This window comes from Salvelinus namaycush, chromosome 1 (genome assembly GCF_016432855.1).
Source record: "Salvelinus namaycush isolate Seneca chromosome 1, SaNama_1.0, whole genome shotgun sequence".
Taxonomy (NCBI): Eukaryota; Metazoa; Chordata; class Actinopteri; order Salmoniformes; family Salmonidae; genus Salvelinus; species Salvelinus namaycush.
Genome location: NC_052307.1, coordinates 56905854 through 56933214, shown reverse-complemented (window position 1 = coordinate 56933214; position 27361 = coordinate 56905854). Strand labels below are relative to the sequence as shown.

At 42.2% G+C, this 27361-nt stretch overlaps 2 protein-coding genes across 2 annotated transcripts; both read right to left on the bottom strand.

Moving 5' to 3' along the window:
• Positions 1-3720: 3720 nt before the first annotated feature.
• Positions 3721-5133, bottom strand: LOC120055931 (borealin-2-like). Its single transcript, XM_039003997.1, has 7 exons — positions 5090-5133; positions 4954-5012; positions 4585-4637; positions 4353-4439; positions 4050-4140; positions 3889-3975; positions 3721-3806 (listed from the first exon to the last, which is right to left on the bottom strand). The coding sequence occupies exons 4-7, from the start codon at positions 4361-4363 to the stop codon at positions 3741-3743; spliced, it is 255 nt and encodes an 84-aa protein (XP_038859925.1). The 5' UTR covers positions 4364-4439; positions 4585-4637; positions 4954-5012; positions 5090-5133; the 3' UTR covers positions 3721-3740.
• A 1391-nt stretch (positions 5134-6524) lies between these two features.
• LOC120046157 (alanine aminotransferase 2-like) lies at positions 6525-23604 on the bottom strand. Its single transcript, XM_038991162.1, has 11 exons — positions 23012-23604; positions 20129-20218; positions 14897-15005; positions 14343-14476; positions 13885-14128; positions 12405-12484; positions 12139-12275; positions 11443-11617; positions 11178-11333; positions 10859-10971; positions 6525-8741 (listed from the first exon to the last, which is right to left on the bottom strand). The coding sequence occupies exons 1-11, from the start codon at positions 23330-23332 to the stop codon at positions 8591-8593; spliced, it is 1710 nt and encodes a 569-aa protein (XP_038847090.1). The 5' UTR covers positions 23333-23604; the 3' UTR covers positions 6525-8590.
• Positions 23605-27361: the final 3757 nt, after the last annotated feature.

The following is a 27361-nucleotide window of genomic DNA, read 5'->3' as shown; positions in this document are numbered from 1 at the left end:
ACAAAACATGGTACAAACATTATTGGGCACAGACAACAGCACAAAGGGCAAGAAGGTAGAAGACAATACATCACGCAAAGCAGCCACAACTGTCAGTAAGAGTATATATGATTGAGACTTTGCATGAAGACATGGAGATAAAACTGTCCAGTTTGAGTGTTTGTTGCAGCTCGTTCCAGTCGCTAGCTGCAGCGAACTGAAAAGAGGAGCGACCCAGGGATGTGTGTGCTTTGGGGACCTTTAACAGAATGTGACTGGCAGAACGGGTGTTGTATGTGGAGGATAAGGGCTCCAGTAGATCTCTCAGATAGGGAGGAGTGAGGCCTAAGAGGGTTTTATAAATAAGTATCAACCAGTGGGTCTTGCGACAGGTATACAGAGATGACCAGTTTATAGAGGAGTATAGAGTGCATTGATGTGTCCTATAAGGAGCATTGGTGGCAAATCTGATGGCAGAATGGTAAAGAACATCTAGCCTCTCAAAAGCACCCTTACCTGCCGATCTATAAATTGTATTTTCCGTAATCTAGCATGGGTAGGATGGTCATCTGAATCAGGGTTAGTTTGGCAGCTGGGGTGAAAGAGGAGTGATTACGATAGAGGAAACCAAGTCTAGATTTAACTTTATCCTGCAGCTTTGATATGTGCTGAGAAGGACAGTGTACCATCTAGCCATACTCCCAAGTACTTGTATGAGGTGACTAACTCAAGCTCTAATCCCTCAGAGGTAGTAATCACACCTGTGGGGAGAGGGGCATTCTTCTTATCAAACCACATGACCTTTGTTTTGGAGGTGTTCAGAACAAGGTTGGACACTAAGAAAGCTTTGTTGTAGAGCGTTTAACACAAAATCCAGGGAGGGGCCAGCTGAGTATAAGACTATCATCTGCATATAAATGGATGAGAGAGCTTCCTACTGCCTGAGCTATGTTGTTGATGTAAATTGATAAGAGCGTGGGGCCTAGGATTGAGCCTTGGAGTACTCCCTTGGTGACAGGCAGTGGCTGAGGCAGCAGATTTTCTGACTTTATACACTGCACTCAGAGGTAGTTAGCAAACCAGGCCAAAGACCCCTCAGAGACACCAATACTCCTTAGCCGGCCCACAAGAATGGAATGGTCTACCGCAGGTAATCCCAAAAGGGGGTACGCAATGTCACTAGAGGTACGCCAAATAAAAATGTGATTCATGTTTTTTGCTTCACATTTTCAAACAGTCCATTTATATTTTCCAATGGGGCTTATACATTTGGGAGTTTTTCCCCCCCTTGCCTGAGTAGCCTTGATTCACTGCCAAAAATAAAATTATACCATCTAGTGTTCAGCGAAATAACAATGTCAAATACAGGTAGCCAAGTCAAATAATTAACATCCATTCACATTAACCGTTACTGTTACGTTTCCCAGTTTCTGTGTTGTGGGTTTGTGTATATGCATGTGTGTATTGCTGGAAATGGCTTCCTGGATTCCCCCAAGCAGCTGATTGGTCGGCCCCATTGCAGATTTGAGCTCTGATCCCGCCCGTCAGGAGATACAGCTGTCTGCAATTACAAACTCCTTCTCCAGCTGGATAAAAGCTAGTGTTCCTTTGTTAGGAGAGAGAGCTTCTTGGATGTCCTGTGTTGGTTGTTGTGCAGAGACAGTGTAGTTGAAAGTATTTTGTAGCTGCTACTTCTGAGGTATGTGTGTGCGCCAATAGGACTGTGTTTTTTGATTATTGAAGTTCACTTTAAGTTAGTAATTATTCTGTTTTTGTTCCCAGGGGGGAAGGCACCTTGGGAGTGCTTAGGCAAGAGGCCTGCATATACCCGTAGTATGTACTCTGTCTATGCACACTAGGTAAGACCTGGGCGGACCACCCGCTGTATTTTGGTTAGCGTGCCAGGTGGCGTTAGGGTTAGGTAAGTAGTGGGTAGGCAGGTAGGGTAGGAGGGGAGTCTAACTTTTACTTGCTTTGGTTCCATCCAGCCCCTTTTCCCCACATTATGGAAATAAATTCCCAGTAAACAGTAATATTCTCTGCCTCTGTCATCCTTACCCGCACCTACAATCACATACCTTTTTCACTCCACGGGGAGTTGTTGCATTCCCTCCAAGAGGTGTGCTTAACAGTTACTCTTGGGGAATTCCACTAAAGGTCCGTATGTAGCCAAACATAACTGCTGCTCATCTGTACTGATGGTGCAAAAGCCATGACAGGGAGACTTAGTGGAGTGGTAATGCGCGTGCAAGCAGTTGCTCCCGACACCACAGAGAGGCGCTTGCTGCCAAAGGAATGCCTGACAGCTTTAAAGACACACTACAGTGAAAATTGTTAACTTTGTTAAAGGTCACTGAACTTTCGTATTTTCTGCACTATGTAATGATATGGGCAGAGACCATGTAACTCTTACAACATACCGAAGTCTGCTGGTTATCAAGGGGAAAAGTATTGACACCTTTGAGAGACAAGCTTTATGGACCATAATTTTCACTTGTCTGACCGCTTGCATTAGGCCAGTCGTGTGAGAAACTATCTGGGATGTTTTTTTGCCTGAATGATCTGAATCTAGGATTACTAGGACTCTCCACAGCTATATTCAATGCGCGGGACAAAATTGAGGCTGATTAAGTTGGAGCTTTGTCTGCATTAAGGATAACACAGATCTTTCCATAATTGTATGATTTGTGTGCAAATGAACTCAAGGTTACAATGTCAATATGATATAGCAAAGCACCTGAGTTGGGTACGCAATTACACAAACTGGATTCATTCTCCCTTTCATGCCCTGCCTCCAGTCCACTTACCCATATCTGAACAAGAGAGCCTCATTGAAATTGCAACAAGCGGTTCTGTGAAAATTGAATTTAAGATCATTAGCCACTGCCAGATTTCTGGATTGGGCTGCGCTCAGAGTATCCTAACCTGGCAAAACATGCTGTTAAGACACTGCAACCACGTACCTATGCAAGAGTGGATTTTCGGCACAGACTCAGGACAATTGTTTTAAACTCTAATATAACCCAACATTGCAGTTATCTGCATCCTTTCAAGCACACCCTTCATTAACTTGATATTCACAATTTTCAATTAAGGTTTTATATGCAAGATGGTTTAATAGATTAATAGAGAGCGTAATTTATTATTTTATTTGTGTCCTGGTCCTATAAGAGTTGTCACTTCCCACAAGCCGGGTTGTGACAAACACTCATTCTTATGTTTATTAAATATAGCGTGTGTGGCAGGCTTACAATGATGGCAAAAAACAATGAGAGTGTGCCGACCCTGGTATGCAGCTGGAGGTTTAATGTTTGAAGGGGTACGGAACTATAAAAAAATTTAGGAACCACTGGTCTACCGTCTCAAAAGCTTTGGCCAAGTGAATAAAAATAGCAGCACAACATTGGTTAGAATCAAGGTCAATGGTGACATCATTGAGGACCTTTAAGGTTGCAATGACACATCCATAACCTGAGCGGAAACCAAAATGCATACCAGAGAGAATACTGTAGACATTAAAGCCAGTCAGTTGATTATTGATTATTACGTTTTTCCAACACTTTTGAAAAACAATTCGACAGTTGTCAATACGAAAATATTCAATAGGATGCGCGCAACCACCAACTTTGTGGGGCTATATATTTCTCACCAGCCAGTGAACATGAATATACAAATACAGAACTATTTATTGAATAAACTTTTAATTTGAAAGTAAAACATGCATAGGTGGCATTAGTGGATCAATGTTAGATGTCTTGGTATCATTGCACAGTCTCATTCATAGGCTGATTCGCTTTGACTTTGTTGAAAAGGTAGTCCATCAGTTTCTAAATGAGAAAAAATGTCAGAATTAATTGTAGGGGATAAATTGTTCATTTCAATATGAGAAATGAACAGAATATATTTTACCATCAACTTCTGCATCTGGAGAACGGCCATATCATCCAGTAACCCGATGTCGACATCTTCAACAGTATCATCCGAGAGGCACAAAGTCTTGGGAGAAAATGTGACTAGTTTAGACTGCTTGAAATAACTTAAAGCACAACAACCTCAATATGAAAAGTTACCTCTCCATGGGATGTAGAGATCATTACATGTGGAGACAATCCAGACAGGGAGCAATACAGGTAGTCATCACTGGCTGACCGCAAAACAGATCTAGAAACCAAGGAGAATTTAGGACAGAATTAATTTGATGAACTCAGACATCCCTTAAAAGATAGCAGTTTTTAAACTAGTGAAAGTGCAGTAAATGCAGTTGACTCAAATGGTATTTTGGACCCAGTAATTGCAGAATAACTGCAGTTACACTGCACTCTGGCTGCAATCTTTTTTTTTTTCATAAGGGATTGTGATAAGTGAAGACAAACCTGTGTTTCATCCCAGTCAGTGGAGATTGATCACTGATTTTGGCAATGCGAGTTTTGGTTCTTTTAGTACTTGTGGATGTGGCACACCTGCAAGAGCAAAATCAACCAGAAGAGGGCGTTTCAGCGAACGCTACTGAATTAGTTCAATAGGGTGTTTGAGTGGTGGACTGGAACAAAACTAGCAACCACCCGGTTGCTCGCCAGGACTGATAATATATATAGGGAGATTTACCGTAGGCTTCCAGTGCTTGAGCCATTGGCAAGTGATCTGGTTTTCTTGGAACCCTTTAGAAGAATGAAAATATACTTTAATAAATTTAAGGGAAATGCCTGCTCTGTTCCCAATCACACATTGGCCTAATGCCATGCAAATAAAGTGGGAGCTAAGCTATACCTACCTCGGCCTAAACATCAGCACCACAGCTAACTTCCACAATGCTGTGAATGATCTGAGACAAGGCAGCAAGGGCCTTCTACACCATCAAAAGGAACATACAATTCAACGTCCCAATTACGATTTGGCAAAAAAAATACTTGAATCAGTTATAGAACCTATTGCCCTTTATGATAATAAGGCCCTTTAAATTGAATTGCTAGCTACCTTTGATGGTTCTGTTGTAGTCTTCCTTTTATGAGACGATGCACCTTCACTTACTTTGACTACAGAAAAACGAAAAAAAATCGTTAATGGCAAGTTCGTGCATTTAAGTTAATTAACGGAAGAAATAAACCATTACCTTTACTGACCTTCCTTGTGAGAGGCTGGTGTATCTCGGGTGATTCGGTCTGTAAAAAAACGTTAGATTCTGACATTTCTACAGTAAGCCACAAGGAGGCAGCCATTTACAACCTGTCTGATAATCAATGTTTAGTCCTACCTTTATGGCGATGGTGACATTACCTGCCGAAATGTCATCCGCTAAGAAAAAAAGGTGGGGAAATAACTAAATAAAGTCAACATGCATGCATTCCAAATAACATTTAAAATACATTTGAAAACCGCACCATTTATTAAATCTATCATCACGGTTTTTTGAAGCGCAGGTGGCATTTTCATCAATTCCACTTTGAAAACCCGATCTACTGTTGCAAGAGTCTGCTCCAATTTTTCCTCCATCTCGTTTATACGTTCTTGTGCTGTAAAGGGAGAACATAGTGAATTCAGTTAATTTGAGGAACATGGAAAACTGACGGTAGAGATGGGCCTACTTAAAATTAATAACCTTCTTTCTCGAACTGTTGAATAAAAAGCGCCCCTTGCTTTTGGCGCATCTCCTTGCTAAATTGACCATCTGTGTGTCCTTCTGCCTGATTGCTGACTTTCCTTATCCTTCTTGGTGCCATGGTTTCAACCGTGTGCCTTCTTCCCCTGCCGCCGCATCACCTGAACGCTGATTTATAACCTTCAGGACACCAGGTGTTCCTGACCAGTCAATTGACCTCAAATTGACCCTAGAATCCACTACTAATAACTCAACTCACTAACCATTAGTGCTGGGCTAGGAGAAAACTGCACCCTTGTCCTGTGAGTCAATCTAATATTAATTTAAAAGATGGCCAAGTTTAAGATTTATGAACAGTTCAGCACTCAGGTGGAAGTGTGATATGCAGTTATTCAATGACTGGTGGAGAGCAAATTGTCCTCCTGTATTAGAGGATAGACCGTTTATTGTTGAACTGTGTCATTGTAGTTTCTGATGTTTGGGTAAAAGGCTAAATATTAGATTCAGTAGTTTCCCCAAGTACAATCATTTAATTCAGTTCATATTGCATGAAACTGAATATGTGGATATATCTTCTTCAGAGCATTTATGCATTTACACAGGCAGCCCAATTCTGATATTTTTTCCCCCACTAATTTGTATTTTGACCAATCACATCAGATCTTTTTCAGAGCTGATCTGATCAGTGTCTTAACAGCACGATTTGCCAAAGGCAGGATACTCTGAGCGCAGCCCAATCCAGAAATATGGCAGTGGCTTCTGATTAAATTCAATTTTCACAGAACCGCTTGTTGCAATTTCAATGAGGCTCTCGTTCAGATATCAGTAAGTGGACTGGAGGCAGGGCATGAAAGGGATAACAAATCCAGTTGTTTGTGTCAATGAAACAAATATCAGTATTGGGCTGCCTGTGTAAAAAAAAAAATGAAATTTGAATCATCTCTCAAAATGGATCTAAAAAGTATTTATTGTACAAAACACAACAGAAATAACAAAGTAAGAAATCGAAATCTGGATAAAAAATATATATATATCCAAAACATAAACAAGACAAGCAAAAACTGGGGTTAAGTCTTATTTCAGTTAGAAACGTGATATTTATAAGCACATCGATGTTGAACCCAAAACCTTTTCCAGTTAACCTTCAGCTCACGAAGAAAGAATGTTGAATAGAAAGCAGGCACACAAATGAAGACATTTAGCAGAAAATGTGCATTTTTAAAAATGTCATAGTATTAATTTGTTTTGTTTGTTGACATTCTCAAAAGTCACTCAATGTAAATTACAGCTCATTGCCATTGAAGGCACCTCATTGCAGTCAAATGGTTAAAAACATTCATGTTGAGGTCAGTCAAGAGTTTCATACATTGAATGGCTCCCGAGCTTACGTTAATGCTTAAACACTTCATTCAGCATTAAACTGCATACAAAAATAGAGATGAGATGATACGGTATCAGAGAATAACAGTTCATCGGCTGGCTGAATTCATTGGACTGAAGCTTTTAGACTGCCTTGTGTGGGTCACTATGCTCATCTCCAACCTAAAAAAGGAAATTGTAAAGTGTTCCACTTTACAATGACATTTCCTCCCGCTCGCAGTGTGCAGAAAGAGACACAGGCAGAAGGATCCCAAAAACATTTTACAAACAAAAACACTAATATGCATTCAACCCACCATCTCCATCGTCTGAGATGTAACCGTACTTCCCTTTCTCGTTCTCAGTTGTGATACAAATGTGAATGAAAGACATAAAGCCACTGTCAGTAAAAAGCGTAAACTATCTATGCAATAAATAGCCTAATAAGGGCACATGTCGATATACAGAATTATCAGAACCTACATTTCCCTTGGTTTGACCTTTAAGCTCATTTAAAAGTAGCCCACAAACAATTGCATTTCTTTCCATAACAAGCACATAATACTGCAACTAGGCAGAGAGTACAGACACACACACACCCCTCGAAAAAAAACTCTCCAAGTGCATCTGACACCTCAGATCAGTGTCATGCTAGACAGGTACTATATGGGTAAACATGTGCCCAACAGGGAGCTATGCAGGCTCAAAGCTTTATGACTTGGAGAGATAGGATGTTGTTATAAATGGTTAGGAGAATCCCTCCCTGCTGTTTTTTCGGACCAGAAAGAGCTGATGTAGCAGTACTCATTGTCCAGAGTCCATGACCTACATAAACAACCTCTGTTCCCCAGTTCCATTTGGCACATGGAAAAGTACAGCTGGTTCTAAGATAATATTTGCACTTACAGTGCCCCATAGTGTAGATCTCTACACAAAATGCCTCTAAGGAGACAGAAAAGCCTCAAGACAGGTAGAAAATACAAAACAGTGTAAATAACTTTGCGGGCACAAAAGCAACAAAATGGAGTGCTAGAAAAATTCCCCAGTGCATCCTCTATAATGGAGCACCTTTGCGTACATCACAATGTACATTGCTTTAGTGTTAAAGGGGCAATCAGCAGTAGTTACAATAAAACGTCCTCACTGCCAGTTTCAATAGAAATCTGAGGGATCGGACTGGAGAATTGTAACCAAATTCATAGCCAGAGCTATGGATGCAAGGACTGATCATCCATGATATCAACATTACAGTTTGAACCATGTTTAACCAGGCTATATAATGTTTACATTTACAAACGCTTATATTTGGGGTTCTGATGGGGTACGACAGCTTATGAGGCATTTCTAAGTTGTATTCTTCAAGAATCAATGGGTACATTGAACTACAATTTAATTTACAAGTCCTAAAATGTATGTAGCAACTGCAGATTGCCCCTTTAACATCTCTGTACAGACGGCATCGTTTCTCCCCACACTTTTACCTCTTCTGACAAAGGCACAAATGTCTCTCAAACAAGTACTGTTCCTAAAATCAGATAAAATTTCAAGCAATCATAGGTTACACTAGTAGAGTATAAAAGGGGTTACTTTTTTACTTTACATTATGTTAGTCGATACCTCTGCAAATGCTGTTTTTGTTTGTTAAACATTCTCAAACTATCTGAACTGTTTCAGTGCGTCCCGTGTGTCATCCTCTGATCTCTTTGGTTCCTCCAATGACGCGTACTCCTTCGGAAACTTGATGTGGAAATCCCGGAGCTTCTCCAGGAGCACCTTCAGCTTCTCTGTCGTTGGCAGAATGGTCATTCTAGGGGGAAATCATATGTAAAACAACATAGTGGGTCAGGTCATCTCAGATACCCAGAAGTTAAATTCTTGCGAATGTTGTTACACGTAAATCTCTCCATGAGAGATTACTTAGCGGGCAAAAGACAGACAGGGAGGAAGAGATCAATGCAAAGTAAACACAGCATCTCATCTGTAAGATATAAAAATAGAGCTGGAATGAAAGGAGGCCAGCTATTCAGTTAGCTCCTCTCCGGCTAGTGTAATATTTGCAACTTCCAGCACAGTTAAATCTTTTTAGTTTACTTATGCAAGCGAGATGTCTGATGCCTGACCAATTTGAGCCTGGTAGACGTGGCACTGTAATGGTTAGGTTTCAATGCGTCAATGTACAGTTTAAGTCGGAAGTTTACATACACCTTAGCCAAATACATTTAAACTCAGTTTTTCCACAATTCTTGACATTTAATCCTAGTAAAAATTCCCTGTCTTAGGTCCGTTAGGATCACCACTTTATTTTAAAAATGTGAAATGTCAGAATAAGAGTAGAGAATGATTTATTTCAGCTTTTATTTCTTTCATCACATTCCCAGTGGGTCAGAAGTTTACATGATACCAAATACTAATTGAGTGTATTGCCTTTAAATTGTTTAACTTGGGTCAAACGTGTCTGGTAGCCTTCCACAAGCTTCCCACAATAAGTTGGGTGAATTTTGGCCCATTCCTCCTGACAGAGCTGGTGTAACAGAGTCAGGTTTGTAGGCCTCCTTGCTCGCACACGCCTTTTCAGTTCTGCCGACAAATTTTTTATAGGATTGAGGTCAGGGCTTTGCGATGGCCACTCCAATACCTTGAATATGTTGTTCTTAAGCCATTTTGCCACAACTTTGGAAGTATGCTTGGGGTCATTGTCCATTTGGAAGACCCATTTGCGACCAAGCTTTCACTTCCTGACTGATGTCTTGAGATGTTGCTTCAATATATCCACATAATTTTCTCTCCTCATGACACCATCTATTTTGTGAAGTGCACCAGTCCCTCTTGCAGCAAAGCACCCCCACAACATGATGCTGCCACCCCCGTGCATCACGGTTGGGATGGTGTTCTTCGGCTTGCAAGCATCCCCCTTTTTCCTCCAAACATAATGATGGTCATTACGGCCAAACAGTTCCATTTTGTTTCATCAGACCAGAGGTAATTTCTCCAAAAAGTACGATATTTGTCCCCATTTGCAGTTGAAAACCGTAGTCTGGCTTTTTTAATGGAGGTTTTGGAGCAGTGGCTTCTTCCTTGCTGAACGGCCTTTCAGGTTATGTCGATATAGGACTTGTTTTACTGTGGATATATATACTTTTGTACCCGTTTCCTCCAGCATCTTCACAAGGTCCTTTGCTGTTGTTCTGGGATTGATTTGCACTTTTCTCACCAAAGTACATTCATCTCTATGAGACAGAACGCGTCTCCTTCCTGAGCAGTATGATGGCTGCGTGGTCCCATGGTGTTTGTACTTGCGTGCTATTGTTTGTACAGATGAACGTGGTACCTTCAGGCGTTTGGAAATTGCTCCCAAGGATTAACCAGACTTGTGGAGGTCTACAATTTTTTTCTGAGGTTTTGGCTGATTTCTTTTGATTTCCCTATGATGTCAAGCAAAGAGGCACTGAGTTTGAAAGTAGGCCTTGAAATACATCCACAGGCACACCTCCAATTGACTCAAATTATGTCAATTAGCCTATCCGAAGCTTCTAAAGCCATGACATCATTTTCTGGAATTTTCCAAGCTGTTTAAAGGCAGAGTCAACTTAGTGTATGTAAACTTATTTTGTAAACAATTGTTGGAAAAATTACTTGTGTCATGCACAAATAGATGTCCTAACCGACTTGCCAAAACTATAGTTTGTTAACAAGAAATTTGTGGAGTGGTTGAAAAACGACTTTTAATGACTCCAACCTAAGTGTATGTAAACTCCCGACTTCAACTGTAGGTCACTAGCTACTGTCACAATCGGATTTGAATCCAACTGGTGAATCAGGACTAACAAAACACTGTCGTCACAGACAATCTTTCTGAAAGGCTTCTCTAAATTATTATGTCTTTGTAAATGTATGACGCAATGTTTCCACTAGTTGAACAGTTACCTGAAGTGATACGTCCCTTCCCTCTGGCCGAAGCCACTGCCTGGAACGAGGCAGATGCCAGTCTCCTCAAGCAGTCTCAGACAGTACATCATGTCAGGAGACATTCCCAGGGACTGCAGAGGAGAGACACACTTAAAAACCTGTTTTTCTAGTTTTGGGTATGGAGGCATATAATTATATGCCAATTTGTTGTCAGCTGCACAGTACCTACACCATGCAAGTTTTATGCGTATGTTGAGAAGTGACAAATTCACTAATGGGTGTAGAAAGGAATCACATTTCAGCAGTAGGTTTCTAGATGGGTGTTAGGTGAACAGACCTTGGCTTCCTCCACAGCTCGTGGGGGGATGAAGATGCGTGGGAAGGCGTACATGGCTCCCTGCACAGGGTTACATTTGATCCCAGGCACCGTGTTGAGGATCTGCTCAGTCATCTGGGCCTTCTCAGCCAGAGCTCCAAGCACAGCACTCTTCTCCTGGAAGACAACACGCATACACAACACAGAGGTCAGACATCGGTCTTGGATGGCAATCAAAACGGAATACTAACAAATTAACCCCCCACCACCACATTGAATGACAGACCTTGTGGAACTGGAGATAGGAGGGTTCGTGTGGCAGAGGAGGGTTGACGATAACATCCATGGCAGCCTGTCCAGAGACAGGGGGACACAGTCTAACAGAAAGCAGCTTAACCAGCTGGGCCTTGACCTCCAGGTCGAGGTTGAGAACCTCCATATAGCCCCCTCTAAACCCACACCTGTAGGGGAGGAGGACAGAGGAGAGGGGAGCGTTAGTGTTGGGTTCACAGTCACACGCAATAGAACCAAACTGGACTTTATCCCAGATCAAATCAACCATGGCAAAAATAATCCCATCAGCCAGTCAGTCTGCATTCCAAGGGCATAATTTTTTTGGGAGGGGGGCCTGGTAGCCTTGTGATTTTAGCCAACCCGTCTGACATTTATACACGCATGACAAAGCAAATCAGAGGAGTTGGCTAAAGCACAGCATGGACCTGTTTCCCAGGGCAACATGGCGTACTAACACAAAGGCTAACATTTTATAGTGTTCTTGTAGATCAAATACATGAGACTAAGGCGCAATACGAGCTGGACATCCTGTTATGGATACATAGGAAAGTGTAATGTACGTCAGTGACTACTTATGGGGGTCAGACAGAGAATTCAGAGTGAGCACAGACAACGTGTGGTGTTTTAAGGGTACTTTGGGGGGGAAATAGTGACCCTGTGCGAGGGGCACGTGGATGTGAATACTCACTCTCCTGAGTAGCCTTTGGAGGTGGAGTGAAATGAGGCCAGCTCGACAGTGTTGAAGTACTCTGGGCCCATCTCATAGAGCACCTTCTTAAAGGAGTGGAACTGACAGTCTGGGGAGTACACGTTGTCCTGATACACCTGGACACACACATAGGAGGATTACATCAACGGAGAATTGATACTTCTCATAGGACTGGAAAAGTAGAGAAATAGTCAGTGTCCATTCAGTTCAATACACCATGGTAGTTGGAAACAGCAAACAATTACCTCATCGGACATAACAAACAGATTCTCCTCGTAGGCAAAGTGGAGGACTTCCTCGATGCACTTCTTACTCTGCACTTGACCTGGATATTGCCAGAGTGAAAGAAAGGAGAGAAGAGGGGAGGGAGAGCGGTCACCACAGGTGCTGAAATTGAGAACATGGGAAACTCTACATGGGCCTTCCATCTGTACAGGGGACGCCATGACTACAAAGACAGTATGTACTGCATTATGGAGGCAGCTGGAAGCCAGAGGACCACAGTATTGCTTCACGGACGGTTACTAGCCTGCCGGATGCGATTTACGTGGTACACAGCGAGGGAGAACTGTGACACACTGGTCTGGACAGGAGCCCGTTCTTAGTGCAGTATTCACACATAAGTTGGCTTGAGCTTTGATTGTGTGGCTGTTAATGTTGGTGTTTGAGTGAGAAAGAGGCGAACCAATCAGTAAAAAAAAAAGCACAGCCCCCTTCATTATCAACACATCTTGCCTACAACATTATGGAGCCTTTCCAGACTTTGAAGTCAGGAAGACTTCAAGTTAGGTGTCAGGCAGACTGTTAAGTTACAGCTATTGTAAGAGGGAGTCCAATTCCTTACCCTAACGTCAACTTGTGAAAACAGATCCTGTTTCCTATGCAGGCTATAGACACCCATCAGCTACCCTACATGACACAGCAGAGTAGAGGGGGTTCCACATATAACATCTTACACAACCTGACATCATGACCCTTGGCCTGCTTGTTTCAATGGTGGTACAGTATCAACATAGCTACCTCTTAAAGTGAATCATCATGCTTATTAGCCTTATGGAACATGGTAAACATTTGCAACATATAGATTTGAGATGATCATGCTTGGATATGTTGGATGCTGGTCTTTGGTGTGGTGGACTCTGGCCTTTGGTGTGGTAGACACTGGTCTTGGATGTGGTAGACACTGGTCTTGGATGTGGTAGACACTGGTCTTGGATGCGGTAGACACCGGTCTTGGATGCGGTAGACACCGGTCTTGGATGCGGTAGACACCGGTCTTGGATGCGGTAGACACCGGTCTTGGATGCGGTAGACACCGGTCTTGGATGCGGTAGACACCGGACTTGGATGCGGTAGACACCGGACTTGGATGCGGTAGACACCGGTCTTGGATGCGGTAGACACCGGTCTTGGATGTGTGTGATACCGGTCTTGGATGTGTGTGATACCGGTCTTTGATGTGTGTGATACTGGTCTTTGATGTGTGTGATACTGGTCTTTGATGTGTGTGATACTGGTCTTTGATGTGTGTGATACTGGTCTTTGATGTGTGTGATACTGGTCTTTGATGTGTGTGATACTGGTCTTTGATGTGTGTGATACTGGTCTTTGATGTGTGTGATACTGGTCTTTGATGTGTGTGATACTGGTCTTTGATGTGTTGAACACTGAACAGTCACATTACATAAAGAGCCTAATCTCATTGTTCTGGCTGGCAAGACCCACCGGTAGGGTTTCCTGGATTGATGATGCAGATGACTCTGGGGTGACAGTGCTCCTTGGCAGCCTGGTAGGCTCTGTGGAGCTCGTTGATATCCAGGGCCCAGCAGTTGTCCTCGTCCAGGTAGTAGTTGATCTGAACGGCCTCCATTTCAGAGATGGCTGCAGAGTACAGGGGGTACTGAGGGATGGGGATCATCACACCACTCCTGGACCGGCCCTGGCCCGACACCAGCATCTTCAAGATGCTCTACGGTCAGATGAGAATATTGTTGCATAACATCAACAACTAGTAGGAAAGCATCCCAAATGAAAACGATAATGATTATATGAGAGAGAAAAAACATGAAAATACCTAATAAATCCAATTAACTTTCAGTGACAGCTCAGATTAAACAAATACCAACCAACTCCCTTTTGTTTGTAAGAGGATTATTCGAAAGGGTCAAGAACTAAAGACTTACCACGATGCCATCACTAGCTCCGGTGGTGAGGTAAATATTGTCCCAGTCGGCAGGCACACCCTTATCCCGTTGCTCGATGTAGACAGCAATGTCCTGCCGAATACAATCCACTCCCTGGCTGGCACTGTACGACCCTGGAGTTAAAACACACACAACATGGTATAAACTCTGGATTTGTTTTTTATGTTCTGTTTCAGGAAATAAATGAGAGCTTAGATAACTTCCACTTGCATACACTTTCTAGCTCCCACTGTACCATGCAGTTTTAAATGAACTATTAGGCATATATTGCAGCAACGGTAGGTCACAGAAAGAATGTTTCAAATGCATATTGTTGTAACCAAAACACTGCTAGGTTCTGCATTTTTCAGGCCACAACGTCATTAGAGCTTAACTTAGCATCCTGTTCTTTGTCAGTGAGACAATTCTGAACACAACAGTGCACAGGAGACCAAAGCTCCTACTTGGTCAGCATTTAAAGCTATATTATTAGGCTATTTCAACACATGAATGTGAGTGCAGTGCACTCAGACAGACAGGCACACAGTACACACCCAGGCTCTGTCCCCCACAGCCCTGTAGAATGCGACGGGCACGTTGTTTGGCATCCTCCGGGAAACTAGAGCTGTCCAACAGCTCTGGGAATGAGCAGAGAGCCACCACCTGAACATAAAGACAGGAGGTGTCAATGTGAACTTCACCCCCATCAAGACACACAGACACCTTCACAATTTAATATGCCAATTTATTTGACATATTATGTAAATAGCTTTACATAAGCATCCCAGGTGAACCAGCAGGAGGAAAAAAATATTTTTACTGAAGTTATCCTTCCACACAATCATGTTTGCTCTTGTACAGTTCTAAAGGAATGTCTGATTCCTGTATGTAGTCTTTGTTGCATGTAAGGACTAGTATGTGAGGAGGAGGAAAATACATTGTTCTTTCACTCTGAGAATGGCTTCTGGATTTCCTAAGTGATTAATAAAGCAAATCAACAACACTCATCTGAACATGACCCATTCTATCGGGAGGACTCATGGGTTTACACAATGACAGACATAAAATAAGCCACTTAAAAATGGTCTTCCATTTGACCAATATGAAGTACATAGACGGGTTGGTTGTTTAGTAACAAAACCGATGCATACGCAACTATGGTGCAAAACAGACGGGGTTGACTTAGATTGTTGACAACATGTAAACTATATTTAGTCTCCAATGTTTATTGAAAACAAATTAATTTGCACAATGAGCACTTGTCCTAAATATATCGTTACAGTTGTTGGTTAGCTAGCTAGCGAATTTGTGCCATATTAGCATCGACATGAAATAAGTCAAAACAGGACATCAAGAGCAAGATAAAACTAGCTGAAACATGCCTCCTACAATTCCCCACATGGCAGCTTCTTGCCATCTGACTGTTCAGAATCATAACGCACAGCTTCCGGACCAATTAATGCGCGCGCATCATTTTCGTGACGTTGTTAGCCAACCCGTCAATAGAAGGCTAGTGTAGCCTAGCCACAAGTAATTTACACAATCTGTTCTGTGTTTATTTGTTTGCAGTGTAGTTGCTAGATGGTGTAGAGTATGTTTGCAGATGAGATTTAGGGCAGAACCTTTGACCACAGTAAAATAGGCAGCATGACATTAGCACACAGGTTCTATGGTTCCAGAGCAGTAAATACTGGGGAGTGGGGCCAGGGACACAAGTCACCTTGGACAGTGACATAGCAGTGGCATTGACTGGCATCAACAAAGCTTGCTGCCTTACAAGCTACTGAATCACATGGAAAATTTTACGACAGTTCCATGGACACACTGGTCTGCACACAATGTCATTGGCAACTGACAGATTTACTTTCAAGCCACCTGACAACGCAAGTTTATTAGAGACAAAGTAAGATGGGCTGTGCAGAGTTAGGCTTTATAGAACTACTCAAACTAGGCTATATAGACTTCACATACCGGTACTTCAACAATATAACATTTAAAAAACAGGCCTCCTGGTACAGCTAGCAGAATAGTTCAAGTTCAAGCACTGGGGCTATTATTTTAATGATAATGGAAGATCTGAAGTGAGCTGCCCTGAGGGCGAATGCAGCCCTGGGCGATATGGCCTAAACTTATGGACGATTCACGGGATATATACACAATGCATTCAGGAAAGTATTCAGACCCGTGACTTTTACAACATTTTGTTACGTTACAGTCTTATTCTAAAATTGATTTACACACCCCCAATCAATCTACCCACAATACCCCATAATGGAGAAGCAAAAACAGCAAATGTATTACAAATAAAAAACTGAAATATCACATTTACATAAGTATTCAGACCCTTTACTCAGTACTTTGCTGAAGCACCTTTGGCAGCGATTACACCCTCGAGTCTTAATAGGTATGACGCTACAAGCTTGGCACACCTGTATTCCGGGAGTTTCTCCCATTATTCTCTGCAGATCCTCTCAAGCTTTGTCATGTTGGATGGGCAGCGTCGCTGCAAAGCTATTTTCAGGTCTCTCCGGAGATGTTGGATCAGGTTAAAGTTCTGGCTCTGGCTGGGCCACTCAAGGACATTCAGAGACTTGTCCCGAAGCCACTCCTGCGTTGTCTTGGCTGTGTGCTTAGGGTTGTTGTCCTGTTGGAAGGTGAACCTTCGCCCCAGTCTAAGGTCCTGAGTGCACTGTAGCAGGTTTTCATCAAGGATCTCTCTGTACTTTGCTCCATCTTTCCCTTGATTCTGACTAGTTTCCCAGTCCCTGCCACTGAAAAACATCCCCACAGCATGACGCTGCCACCACTATGCTTCAACGTAGGGATGGTGCCAGGTTTCCTCCAGACGTGACACTTGGCATTCAGGCCAAAGAGTTCAATCTTGGTTTCATCTGACCAGAGAATCTTGTTTCTCATGGTTGAGAGGGCCTTTTGGCAAACTCCAAGTGGACTGTCATGTGCCATTTAATGAGGAGTGGCTTCCGTCTGGATACTCTACCAAAAGGCCTTATTGGTGGAGTGCTGCAGAGATGGTTGTCCTTCTAGAAGGTTCTCCCATCTCCACAAAGGAACACTGGAGTTCTGTCAGAGTGACCATCGGGTTCTTGGTCACCTGCTGACCATAGCCCTTCTCCCCTACTTGATCACTTTGGCCGGGTGGCCAGCTCTAGGAAGAGTCTTGGTGGTTCCAAACTTCTTCCATTTAAGATTGATGGAGGTCACTGTGCTCTTGGGGACCTTCAATGCTGCAGAAATTGTTTGGTACCCTTCCCCAGATCTGTGCCTCAACACAATCCTGTCTCGGAGCTCTACGGCCAATTCCTTCGACCCCATGGCTTGGTTTTTGATCTGACATGGACTGTCAACTGTGGGACCTTATATAGACAGGTGTGTGCCTTTCCAGATCATGTCCAATCGATTGAATTTACCACAGGTGGACTCCAATCAAGTTGTAGAAACATCTCAAGGACGGTCAATGGAAATAGGATGCTCCTGAGCTCAATTTTGAGTCTAAGTGTCTGAATACTTATGTAAATAAAGGTATTTATTTTTATGTTTAATACATTTGCAAACATTTCTAAAAACCTGTTTTCGCTTTGTGATTATGGGGTATTGTGTGTAGATTGATGAGGAAAATGTTTTAGTTAATCCATTTTAGAATAAGGCTGTAACAACAAAATGTGGAAAAGGTCAAGGGGTCTGCATACTTACCGAATGCACTGTATGGGGCATACAACAATCTCAGCTCTGTAGATTTTGCTGCGAAGACACAGAATCACTAGATCATTAATTGTGTTATTGCCCCTATGTAGCTTGTTTCTGGTCACAGGTTCAGAAATGGTTAAACAATTACAACATTCACTTAAAATTAACATTACAAATAACAGTGTTGGGTGATTTGGAAAACCATTGTCAATCAATCAATAATGGAATAATACTTGTAGGAAAGGTTTTCATCTTTAGCTCACAATCTGTGGATACTATGTGCTTAGAAAGGTTCAAAATTCACAATTGAAAAACATGGTACATGGACACCAAATGAGGGTGGTCTACGGTGATAGATGGGATGGGCTGAGAGTGGCTGAGGGGTGGTATTAAAGAGCTCATGTTCGGTAATGCATTATTGGTATGTGATTGCTGTATAAAAAGTACCATGTATGTAAAATGTATATGTCAAGTGTATGTATATGTCAAGTGTATGTATAAAAAAACAAACACTTATCGCAGCAGGAATTATAGAAAATTAACACAGGTCTCATAAACAATATCTCAAGCACAAGCCCACATGCTAGTGAGTAAGTAGCCAGCTAATCTTTATATTTCAAGTTTAGCCAACTTAGATTTATTTGCTTGCTAACAAGGTAGAACAGTTGAATCGTTATGAACACACCCTTCTGTCTGTCTCCAACTGTTTTGAATTCTCAGAATGAGAATGAGTTGCCAATTCCTTATATAATTAGTGTTTTATGCTGATTGCACAGTTAAAAAACACATACTAGACAGCTAGTATAACAGTCTTTGGCTAAAATAGTTATAGCGGTACATGGTACTGCAATGTCGCGCGCAACAAATTGAGCATACATTTTCCAGAATCAATGTTCAGTGATATTCTTGTTTTAGTAGTGTCTACTCTGCGCACAATTTGAAGAGTTGAGACAGGGCATCGTTAGAAAGGTTAACTTCTCTATTAGAGTAAAATAATGTCTCAATGCGTTTCGGTGTCCATTTTTCCTTCAGATTCCTTACTTACATTTATTTTATTTTTTTACTCTGCATTGCTGGGAAACGGCTCCTAAGTAAGAATTTCACGGTAAGGTCTACTACACCTGTTGTATTCGGCGGTTGTGACAAATAAAAATTGATTTGACCAATTCTGTTGAACCAAACCTCAAATGCAAATAGCGAGTTGAATCCACTTGTCAGAGAGGAAGAAGTGATCTCTCATCTTTGTTGACGTGAGTGGCAGGGGGGAGGGGCTTGGTGTGTTTGTGTATATTGGAAGGTGCACAGCTTACAAGTCATTGCACACAGCACAGAAGGAGCAAATGAGACGAGACCAAAAAGACAACGTGAGAATAAGTGGACATAAGCGCTCATAAAAAAATGTAATAAACTTAATTCTTGAGATATAGGCATTTGGAAGACATTGCAAAAACATAAATTCTAATTAATCCAATACCGCCCAGCCCTTGCTATAACAATGTGGAGCACAAGACTGGACATAATATAGCCCCTTCTCTGGAATGTGCACTTTCACTAGAAGAGACCATACTCTGTGCTCATGCAGATAGCCTATCCAACACAAATTTGCTGGGTGGAATCCAACAGTACGTAGAGTAAGAATATGCTTAATGTTTTTTTTTATAGGTATTTCTTCTAGAATACCAGATAGAGATAGGTAACACATTTTGTGCTGCTGTTAAGAAATGACTTTATTATTATGTACTAATGAATGTGATCCCATTTCCAACCTCTCCATGAGCCGAGGACGTTCCTCTAAATGTTTCAGAGTGCAAATAGTAGCCTAAACAAAACAGTAGATGTGCAGCCTCATCAGCCAAACTGATGCCCAGCCAAGGATGACTGATTTAGTAACTCGGAATAAACAGATAGCCGTCCTGACAGAATATTTCCTTAGCAATATCACCGAATCAACAGTCCAGCTAGAGAGGGTGATAATGGAATTAGAAGTCTATTTGACCTTGTGGTGGTTATGGTGGTAGGACAGGTGATGTAAATATGACTTTGCAAGACAACACTTTTCCTGACCCATCCCTGCCCCTCACCTGACGGAGAAAGGTGATTGGCTTCTGCCCCATGGCATGTGAATCTCCAATGTTGGCTTTGATGACCTCAGTGAAGGGGTGTTTCTGACCCTGGAGAGAAAAAAAGTACAATTTAGAAAAAATTTGAATTTTGTAAATACCTCTGCACATATGAATAAATAAATAAATAGTTCGATAAAAATACATGTGAAAAACTATACTGAACAAAAATATAAAATGCAACAATTTCAAAGATTTTGCTGAGTTACAGTTCATATAAGGAAATCAGGCAATTGAAATAAATTCATTAGGCCTTAATCTATGGATTTCACATGACTGGGCATGGGTGCAGCCATGGGTGGGCATAGGCCCACCCACTTGGGAGCCAGGCCAACCCAATCAGACTAGTGTCTGGTCTCAGACAATCCCACAGGTGAAGAAGCTGGATGTGGAGGTCCTGGGCTGGCATGGTTACACGTGGTATGCGGTTGTGAGGCCGGTTTGACGTACTGACAAATTCGCTAAAATTACGTTGGAGGCGGCTTATAGTAGAGAAATTAACATTACATTCTCTGGCAACAGCTCTGATGGCCATTCCTGCAGTCTGCATGCCAAATGCATGCTCCCTCAACTTGAGACATCTGTGGCATTGTGTTGTGTGACAAAACTGCATTTTAGAATGGCCTTTTATTGTCCCCATCACAAGGTGCAGCTGTGTAATGATCATGCTGTTTAATCAGCTTCTTGTCAGGTGGATGGATTATCTTGACGACGGATGAAATCCTCACTAACAGGGATTTTAACAAATTTGTGCACACAGTTTGAGAGAAATAAGCTTTTTGTGCAAATGGAACATTTCTGGTTTCATTATTTCAGCTCATGAAACATGGGACCAGCACTTTACACATTGCGTTTATCTTTTGTTCAATGTAGTGTTGATCTAAGTAGGCTACTCTTTCTATCATTGTAACTGTTGAGGCAGATTTAGGCCTACAAGACAGAAAAGTATATTAGATGAGTTGTCACAGCAAGTGATGGATCAAATAATTACTCCTGTCAAGGTTGTGGTCTAAGAGCAAATACATTGCATGATTATGCATACTGGGGGTATATCATTGATTGACACCATCCTTTACATGATGTATTAGCCTAACCTAAGTGCTGTAGTCCTACAATTTCATTTGAATGCCCCTGTGGTGGCCCAGTATCTAAATCATATTTTGACAAGAGTATGCAGGGGACATAACAAAGCGACCCACCCTAGTGTGGTCTTGTATATGTCAGGGTGGTACAAGGATCATGTGCTCCTACCAGCCCCTAGGAAGGCACCTGTTTCAGGGCTATTATTAGTTGAACTGCCTTTGCCCAAGGCACACATCAATCAACTTATCCAACATGACAGAGAAACAAGCGAGTGTAAGACTCAAGTGAAAGAAGAGTAGTGGGAGTAGATTTTGAAGACTGGCTTTTGTTCAAGTGGAGTGTGGGCTATAGGTCAGTCACAGCATCAGTCTGAATGAATGAATTCCAGTTCACGGATCTTGTAGGTCATATAATTACATGTAAATAAAAGGATCTCTGTGTTGTAGCTCATCTTCATCATTAAAGTAAACTAGCCTAAACAACCCCACACAACAGTCTGGATTACAAGGGGTCCTTGTCTGATATTAATGTAAAGGCATCACTAAACAGCACAACATGTACATGAAAAGCAGTTGAGCTAAGGGTTAGCTACCAGTAACTTTGGTTGAGCTTTCACTAGCAAAGTTCGTCATTGCCTGGGAATCAGATGGCGCCTTCTGGGATTTTTCTGTGTTTGATTCTGAATCCAAAAAGGCACTTGCACAGTTGAGCTATCTCTGTTGCAGGTGCATGGTAACAATTGAATAACATGAAAGAAAATAGAAGCCACGATCACTGTTCTTTATTAAGCTTTACGTATCGGCCTCAAGGCATTTGTCAGAGCATTTTTTCCAGAGTGTTTGATTCTGGAAATGGACCTCTCAGGTCCTATTATGCCGAAATGTTGAATATAATAAAATGAGTTTACTCTACTGGTTGTCTGCGTCGTTGGTCCTTTTGCAGGTTGGAATTTGAGCCAATACATCCATAGGAAAGTATTATTAGACCAACTTTTCAAAGCATCGAGTTGTGTTCAGAATTATATCACTTGAAGCAGGCGTAAAACCATGTAAACATGAGCACTGTACATGTTTGGCAAGTATGCATGCAAGTATTTACATAATGTGTGCATGCTTCAGGTGATAGTTATCTGAACGGACTACCAGTGCTTTGAAAAGTTGTGTTAAGACTTTCCTTTCGATAGTCAAAGTCCTACCTGCAAAAGGACCAACTACGCAGATAACCGATAGAGTAACTTCAAATGTAATTTTATTCAACATTCCGGTTTGCAGAGGACCGTTTCCAAAATCAAACAAAGAAAAATCCCGGACGGTAGATTGAGAAATTCACTGTCTGGTGGTCCCCTGTCAAAGCTCATCACTGCCACGTCCACAAGGAGGTACCACCAAGGTTGAGCAAGGATTGGCTCCTTATCACACACATACAAGCGGATGGATGCATCGCGACTCGAGGAGGATGATGCAACATTGTATCGGCACTGAGGGTAGACGCTACACACATAATTATATATAAACTAGCTAGTAAGCTAACGTTACTCCTCCATTTCCCCAACTGTCGTCCACTATTTTAGTTGATCATATAAAGCATGAGAGCACATATCCATGACTAATCTTAGCTAGTTTGTTTGCTGGGGGGTGCCAACGTTACGGCTGTGTAAATTGCTAGTTGCCGTAAATGCTGGTTAGCATGAGCTAGTAGCAAGCTCACCTATTGGTTTCTTTCCTCGCTAGTTAGAATGATAGGCAATGTGTTGTCTGTCACCTGTTGCAAGCCTCTCTCGATGTCACCAGCCTTCGTGACAATGGGTCCTCTTACAGCGTACTCCACCGCTTTCACTTGCGGATTGAGGGTGTCCATGGTCAGACTCTTTTCTCGTATCTTGCCATTCTCTCTCAAGACCACGGTTGCCTCAGCTGTACTGAATCTCTTCTGTCCATACTGTTCAACGGGTCCTTGTGTTTTGAATCGTATGGATTGCACTAAACATGAGGTTTCCCGAGCCTTTGTCCGCACAAGGGCTGGAGACTGGTCAAAAACACGTGCAATCAATGATCTATTTGCCAAGTGCTGAAGTCGATGCATGATCTCAGAAGGTTAGCTAGAAGAAGCACAGAAATTAATGACCGCTGAAAATGAAGAACGATAGTATGTGAGAAAGAGGCGATGCTAGAGGGATAACTGAGCGCGAAATATGTCTTCTCCAGCAGGTGGCGATGTTTTTTGTTTTTTTTTCGCTTACCAAGTGAGGAGTTTTAGTTTGGAGATCAAAGTGATAGTCGAATTTGGTCTACAAAAAAATTGAATGGCTTGATTGTGACGCGAGGCTTATTTAATCGAAAATGTGTGTCGTAATTGTTAGGTTGTTACGGGTGTACAGATATAAGTAGGACACGTGACACCCCGGCAAAAACAAACACTTTATATCAGAGTTATTCCTGTTCTTCGGATACGTATCTTCCCTCTCATTGGTTAGAATGGTCTCACCTGATCTTGGTTCATCCCGACTGCCTTCCATTTTATAAGACATTTATTTTAATTGTTAGAGTAGCCACTTGAGTATCTGGTCAACATTATGGATAGTCTGTGGTAATATCACCCAATCAGGTTACATTTCTGTATGCAACGTTCTGAAGATTTGAATTTGCCCGAGTTAGGTTGAATTACCATTGCCCACACCTTCAATACTGGACTGCTAAGACTGTACTGGACAGCCACTGCAACACTGACTTTAAATTAATTGTTATAATCAAAAGTGAGGACTGCCTGCCAATATGATACCAAACCTGGGTCTGGGTCATGTCAAAATGTGAATATATGTCAAAAAGTATTTGAGGTGGGTTTGTTTTTTATTTGGAGTTTGCACTTTTGGGACCATTCCATTTGTGCCAATTGTACCAGGCACACTAAATCAAATGAAGCTGAAGTGTTTTGTTCTGACTGTTATATGGTGATAAATTATGCTGGCTCATCTAACCAGGCGGCGCTATCACCGGTCCTAGGTTGGTAACCGTTCTGTGAGCAATATAGATGAGCCAGCAGTTGAGTATTGGTCTTCATGATAGACAGTGGTGTAAATCAAATCCTAATAAATGACAAGTAAAGATTACATCCCGTGTCCTCCAATTATATGTTGGTCTATTCAAGATACTACACTGACCATACACACTTTTTCTCAAATAAAACGCACCACACGTATTCACTTGGCTAGTTCAATCCAACCAAACTACACTCAGCGCATGGGATGGGAGGTTAGCTGATTGGTCAAAAAGCAGATAGTGCCATCTACTGGATACATGGTTGCACTGTGTACTTACTGTCCTAATAACCTCGGGCCACATTCAATCAAATCAAATTGTATTTGTCACATGCGCCGAATACAGCAGCTGTAGACATTACGGTGAAATGCTTATTTACAAGAGCTTAACCAACAATGCAGTTCAAGAAATAGAGTTAATAAAATACTTACTAAATAAACTAAAGTAAAAAAAATCGAATCAATCAAAAGGTAACACAATACATTTACATAACAATAACGAGGCTATATACAGGGGGAACCGGTACCGAATCAATGTGCGGGTGGTACAGGTTAGTCGAGGTAATTTGTAAAGGGGGGGTCAATGTAAATAGTCCAGTAACCGGTATGGGGAAATCCAGTTACCGGTATGGGGATTCAGGGCTAAGTCAAAAACAGAATGGCTTTGGCTGGAAAATGCACAAGCAAATAATGTGAAGTAAAAGAGTGCCTCAAATAAAGGTAATTTTGCATCTCAATTAATTTATTAAATTCTTCAAATAACGGAAATACAATTCTCAAACTAAAGATACATGTTTTAGACAGTCATTATAATATAGTCTAATAATACTGTCAACTTTTCAGATACACTGCAGAAAAGGTTAAAGAATTCTAAATTTCTCATGAAATCAAATAAAATGTTATTGGTCACATACACGTGTTTAGCAGATGTTATTGCGGGTGTAGCGAAATGCTTGTGAATCATGAATCCCTACTTTGCATATGAACCATGTACTGCAGTTTTCCTTGCCTAATAAATCCGACTTTGATACCAGTTGTTGGTATACAGTCTGAAACAAAGCACTGCAAAATCGTGGACATTTTCCTTACAAACCAGAATATTAAATAACATTTCATTTGAACTTAATCCACCGGTTGTCTGTGCCGTTGGTTCTTCAGCTGTTTGAAATTTGAGACAAAATATCCATAGGAAAGTATTGTTTACCCAGCGCCGGTACTAAAGTTGAAATGTATATTACCTAGCACATGAGCAAAACCATGTAAACACCTGTTAGTATACTTCTGTCTTGTGGACGTGCCTTCGGTCATGAGCAAACGCATCTTGATTGCCACACACATAGACCTGTGTTTTAATAATAATAATACTTTCCTACGGACAATTGGCAGAGTATGTTCAAATATGATTTTATTCAACATTCGTGACGGACAAGGGACGTTTAGGCTTTTTTTCTATGTAAATGTGTGTGGCGTTGCCTACGCAATTGAAGGCGTCGACCACGTTTAGTGACTACAGTTTCCTTTGCTATGCATGGAGGCTCATTGATCAGTCAGACTTCTTGGTTCTCAGTGCCAGATTGCTGTCCTCAGTGTTTCTCAGGGCTGGATCAAATTGGAAGATTTTACTATGAACGTTTACTCATGGGTGGTTCACCCTGGTGAGACATTTATAACGTGTTAAGTATACTGAACTCAAATCCAGGAAACATCAACTAGGCATTTTGTCAGAGAACATTATAAAACTTTAAGAATTTCAAGTATCTTAAAGACTGTATGCTGCTCTGTTATATAAACCTTTAGGCAGGGACTGACTTAGTGATTTGGAGGCCCCAGGCAGAGGCCAATCTGAGGCCCCCACCCCCACTCCTATGTGTGCATGCACAATAATGGGTTTTATAGTAAAGACACGTAATTGAACTGTAAACATGTATTACCTTTTAATGTGCCATTGTAACAGTATAACTTTAAACCGTCCCCTCGCCCCGACACGGGCGCGAACCAGGGACCCTCTGCACACATCAACAACAGTCACCCACGAAGCGTCGTTACCCATCGCTCCACAAAAGCCACGGCCCTTGCAGAGCAAGGGGCAACACTACTTCTAGGTTTCAGAGCAAGTGACGTAACTGATTGAAACGCTAGTAGCGCGTACCCGCTATCTAGCTAGCCATTTCACATCCGTTACACTCACCCCCCTTTCAACCTCCTCCTTTTCCGCAGCAACCAGTGATCCGGGTCAACAGCATCAATGTAACAGTATAACTTTAAACCGTCCCCTCGCCCCGACACGGGCGCGAACCAGGGACCCTCTGCACACATCAACAACAGTCACCCACGAAGCGTCGTTACCCATCGCTCCACAAAAGCCACGGCCCTTGCAGAGCAAGGGGCAACACTACTTCTAGGTTTCAGAGCAAGTGACGTAACTGATTGAAACGCTAGTAGCGCGTACCCGCTATCTAGCTAGCCATTTCACATCCGTTACACTCACCCCCCTTTCAACCTCCTCCTTTTCCGCAGCAACCAGTGATCCGGGTCAACAGCATCAATGTAACAGTATAACTTTAAACCGTCCCCTCGCCCCGACACGGGCGCGAACCAGGGACCCTCTGCACACATCAACAACAGTCACCCACGAAGCATCGTTACCCATCGCTCCACAAAAGCCACGGCCCTTGCAGAGCAAGGGGCAACACTACTTCTAGGTTTCAGAGCAAGTGACGTAACTGATTGAAACGCTAGTAGCGCGTACCCGCTATCTAGCTAGCCATTTCACATCCGTTACACTCACCCCCCTTTCAACCTCCTCCTTTTCCGCAGCAACCAGTGATCCGGGTCAACAGCATCAATGTAACAGTATAACTTTAAACCGTCCCCTCGCCCCGACACGGGCGCGAACCAGGGACCCTCTGCACACATCAACAACAGTCACCCACGAAGCGTCGTTACCCATCGCTCCACAAAAGCCACGGCCCTTGCAGAGCAAGGGGCAACACTACTTCTAGGTTTCAGAGCAAGTGACGTAACTGATTGAAACGCTAGTAGCGCGTACCCGCTATCTAGCTAGCCATTTCACATCC